A 4,944-nucleotide genomic window follows, 5' to 3' on the forward strand; every position below is an offset into this window, starting at 1 on the left:
CCGATGGTCAATTATGGTTGACCATGATATTTGATGACTCATGGTAGTTTAATTTTGATGCCCAATTTTCTTGATGATCATATTGATAATAGGCTGTATGTATATACACTCCTATATTTACATAGTTGAGTCTCTTGACATCATTCACAGTTGTTAGAGAGAATTAATGTCGTTGCCTGGGAAGCTTAGACCAATTTGCTGTATTCTTGTTCATGTCAGAAGACTGTGGACAAATATCGAGCTGAATTTCTTGGAATTATTGACATGGAGGGCATGAAAGCACTGCTGCAATGGCAGGAAGTTAAGACTATCTCAGTCTCACTCAATGTTTGCCTCGAAACATGATATCAACATAGGCAAGGTCATAGGTCCATTGTCATTGGACCTTTGACCCTTTACCATGATGTCACATGTCATAAAGCAATGCATTTGATTGGCTCATTTGAAGCAGCCATCTTCAAAATTCACTTCAAACGGATTGTCTGTTCAGTGAACAACTGGAAAAGTAGCTGTGTTTTTAACATCGATTTTTGGAGAAAGTTTGGACTATTTTGCTCATCAAACATTCAGGGAAACACTCAGAAGATGTTGGAGGATGACATTTGATAGAATCTGAAGGGCTTGGCTGTTATTGCAGTGGACACTATAATGGAGGCTAAGTTTGCTGATCCTTAAGCAAGTCTGTCAAGTTATAATGACACCAGTCAGGGATCACTGGTGTTTTGCAGAGTTTTGGTGAGGTTATACCAAGATTTTTTTCCGTTCTGACAATTTTCAACCCATGGTTTTGATTCAAAAACCATCATATACCATTGGACGGTGATCATGGTTGACCAAGGTTTATGACATGGTCAACCATGTTTGATGCTCATGGTCAACCATGGTTAACCGTGGTTAACTACCTTGGTTTACCGTGGTTGACCATGGTTGTGACCATGGACAACCATGGTAATTTGTGCCATTTAACAAAAATGGTCGACCATGAACTACCAAGGTTATCAGAACTACCAAGGTTGACCATGGTCATATGACCATGAACTAACATGGTAGTCCATGTTAGACCACCGGCACTTTCGCTGGGGTGGTATTGCGCAACAGCGTTCCCGTTCCGGTAGGGTAGGGGAACATAAGTGTTAATATTGCTCCGTAGGAAAAAAATGAGAAACATAGTGTAAAGGGCAGGTGACCAGAAGATATTGATGAATTTCATACTTACATTCAGAAGACGAGAATCGCCTAACGGGCTCGGTTCCCCTGTTGCCTTCGGAAGAGTAGAATTCATTCCAATATGTATTTACTTACATCACAGTCAGAATCTATCTAACAAATGATCTCCCTTCCATCCGATAATAGAATGCTGTTCTGTTAGGGGATTACCCAGTGAGTCATAGCTAGCGCTGAATGACCTATATCTGACTCAGTGGGGAATTCCCTCTTCCACGCATGCACAATAGGCAAACGCGTAAGAGGGGATTACCCATTCTGTACTATATCTGACTCAGTGGGGAATTCCCTCTTCCACGCATGCACAATAGGCAAACGCGTAAGGGGGAATTCCCTGTAGTTAGATAAAAACAAAATTTATCACAGTTGACCACCTTATTATACTACTGTAAGTCCCAGTTGATTTCGATGGGGTGTTCGACATTATGTGCTTCAGAGTTCACATGTTGAGTAGTGATGTCGAAGTCAGATTTCCTGCCACTTTCAATAGGACCAGACAATAAATAACCGAATTTGGACAATACTGCAGTTGGACCTACTCCGCGCACGATGTGGTCTCCGACAAAGTTCCAATATTGATCAGCTGCGATAAGTACGTCAACTTCGATTGACTTGGCGTTAGAAACTGGGTGGGCAAAGTGCAATCCACGTAGATGGGTAGTGTTGTGCAGTTCGGTAGAGATGTAGTTGGGCAGGTTTGAGGAGATCTCTGGAATAATCAATGCGTCGAGAGCTGTGATATTTCCGTCAAGTTCATGCAGAGACAATGTTGCACTGTTCATAGCGCGAATCTGTTTGGAGTAATTTCCAAATGTCGACAGGTGCACGTTTACAGAGGTGTTTGGCTTCACATTGAGTTTATCAGCAAATCGTTGAGTTACGAATGTTCTGTTGGACCCTTCGTCGAACAGCACGGTAGCATTGATAGAGTTCCCATCTCTCGTTGTCATGGGAATGACGGCAGTTTTCAGGAGAACCGGTGGGTTGAGTGAAGACAGCTCCTGTGTTATGTCTGTCTTCGCTAATGTCACTTGAACTTCACAAGTATCACTTTTCTCAGGCTCTGTAGTCGATTCGCATGATTCGGTCACGTGTAGGGGTGAGTGGTGTTTGCGTTGACAAATCTTGCAAGTAAAGCGAGATTTGCAGTTGCTGACGCGATGTCTTCCAAGACAATTGTAACATAGACGATCACGTTTGACAATGTCCAAGCGACCTATCGTGTCGGTGATGACTTGACAATGACTTGTGTAGTGATTTCCGTTGCAGTAAACACATGTTTCGATTCTCGGTGGCATAGGCGAGCGAGTAGAGTCGACGTTTGTATGAAAGGCAGCGGTGATACAGGGTTGCGTTGAACTATTCAGAACTGATAGTTCATCGAGGGGTACTCCGGCTTGAATGGCGTCGATTTCCCGTAAAATGGCTTTGCGTAACTCTGGTAAAGTCCAAGCTTTGTTTCCATGATCTCTAGCGATTTGTTTCCGAATGTTGTTAGGCAGTTTGTCTCGAATCATCGGAACGAGAAGTTCTCCGTAGGCGTTTTCTTCTTTACCAAGGGATTTTAAACCGCGAATGTGACTTCCAAGGTGTCGTAAAAGATTCTCAGACTTTTAATGTCACTCGTAGGTTGGGGAATCTGGCACAGTGCAGTCATGTGCGCATCGATGATCAAATGGTTTTGTCCGTAGCGTTCGATGAGTAGTTCTAAAGCATGATCGTAGTTAGAGTTCGTCAGGGCGAGACCACTAATCGTACGGGCAGCTTCGTCAGTTAAAACGCTGCGTAAGTATGTGAACTTTTGAATGTTCTCGAGGCTGCTATCGTTGTGGACGGACGATCTGAAAGTGTCATAGAAACTCACCCATTAGAGTACGTTTTCCAGAAAATGTTTTCAGCTGTAGTTTCGGTAGTGCGACTGTTCTCTTCGACGCGTCTTGAGTAGCGTTGGCAGTGTTCGCTGATGAACCATTCGCATTGTTTGGTTTGTTGTTTCTGATGAAAGCAGTGATCTGATCATTTCTCTCGAATATTTCGGACATGTAGTCGCCGGATTCTTCGCTCGTGGCATCGTAGCTCGCCTCGTCAGTATTATCTAAGATATCTTATTCAATTCTTTGCAAGAGATTCGTATTTCTGCGTCAGTTGAGTGTTCAATGCTGTGAGTTGCCTGAGTGCTTCAGTCTTGTTTGCAGCTGAAGCGAAAGTTGATTTGAGGTTTTTCGCACGGTTTGAACAGTTTTTTTTTTTTCAATTGGGCACGTTGTCCCCTACGCTTGAGTTTCAACTTGGCTAATTTCGCAGCCAGTTGGTCGGCTTGAGTTGGTTGCTGCTCCTCGTCAGACATCTTTATCCTGGTCTCGGCACCAAAAAATGTGGGGATGGGGTTTTATGATCAAGGTTGCAAAGTCTGCCTTGGTAAAGAAGCAACAACAATCGTGCATTTGCAATGAACTCGCTAGGTTTATTGCTGCACAGACGGTGCGAGGGAAATAACTGCACAAGACTAGAAATGTAGCAAAGTAAATGTGCTTGCAACGAACGCGATAGAAAACCAAAGGAGAAACATTTTGGCGGGAGCAATAGTCCACTGTGATTGGTAGAAAGTCATCGAAGTGTCTAATTGGCTGAATGTATCGCGTCTAGGATCCGCATTATCATTTTACTACATAAGTTCAAATAAACTGTTATTTGTCTTCGACAATCATGTGACAAGTGATTAAGAAAGATTTCAGCGGCCATCGAAGTCATAGCCATTTCATGGCCAGTTTCGTTTGTCCCCCTCTACTGTCTATGGTTTGCCAGACCACGCAGATGTTCACTTTCCTGTCTCAAGGCTGAAATTTGTAAATGTGCGTCACAAACTTATTCACTTTATTGCCAAATTGGGGGTTAAAAATCCAGCGTACTCAGTGTGTACGGGACCCAATATTACTGTTGAACGCTATATGATTCTATCACAATGTACAATTCAAATTTGAAATCGTCGAAGTAAATTGGAGAATAACGCCACCGATATTAAATAGAGAGGACAATCACAACATTTTACAAGAGACATCTTTAATATGTACATGGAGGTAAAAAATGAGTGCTTCAAAGGAAGGGCACCTATTAGAGGATTAGTTTGAGGTCCCGACAAATCGTCATCAAGTATTTCTATGCCCTACATCACAAATTAAAACATATTGAATATGGGCATACAGTTAAAAATCAAGTTACAAGATACCTGTGAAAGTTCGCGATCGACTAATCGATGGACGAAGCGTGTCGCCCTTGAAAAGAAATATTACTTTTGTGAAAGGTATGTAAAAATGAAAACCTGTAGTGCATCTATGTCCATAAAATTATGAAACAATTGAATCACCGATCGTAAGAAACGCCGTGTTGGAAAACATATTTTAACAGAAAACTATGGCGACCATTTTCATGTAAGTATTCTCAGTCAGCATTCTCGCGAAACCAACTTCAGAAAAGTAACTTTAACACTGGCTTTGTTTTACGCATATTGTAATGTCAATTAAATTTTGGAAAAGCGTTTGTATAATTGCAAAATCCGTGCAACAAGATGCTAATATCAGAAAGAACATGCCAGTTTGTAGACGCCTAAATCGTTCATTTTTGTTACGAATGGACGTATCTAAAATGACGGAGCAATGATACAGATTTCAGAGGTTCAGCGTATTTTTTTACGTAAAAGCCGGCGAGAGTGAGTTGCAGAGA

The 4,944-nt window shown here is 42.0% G+C and overlaps 1 protein-coding gene across 1 annotated transcript; it reads right to left on the reverse strand.

The window, feature by feature from the left end:
• Positions 1-1,607: 1,607 nt before the first annotated feature.
• Positions 1,608-2,741, reverse strand: LOC139125933 (uncharacterized). The gene has a single exon (XM_070692010.1). The coding sequence runs from the start codon at positions 2,739-2,741 to the stop codon at positions 1,608-1,610; it is 1,134 nt and encodes a 377-aa protein (XP_070548111.1).
• Positions 2,742-4,944: the final 2,203 nt, after the last annotated feature.

Source organism: Ptychodera flava (genome assembly GCF_041260155.1).
Source record: "Ptychodera flava strain L36383 chromosome 3 unlocalized genomic scaffold, AS_Pfla_20210202 Scaffold_26__1_contigs__length_13983176_pilon, whole genome shotgun sequence".
In the NCBI taxonomy this organism is placed as follows: Eukaryota; Metazoa; Hemichordata; class Enteropneusta; family Ptychoderidae; genus Ptychodera; species Ptychodera flava.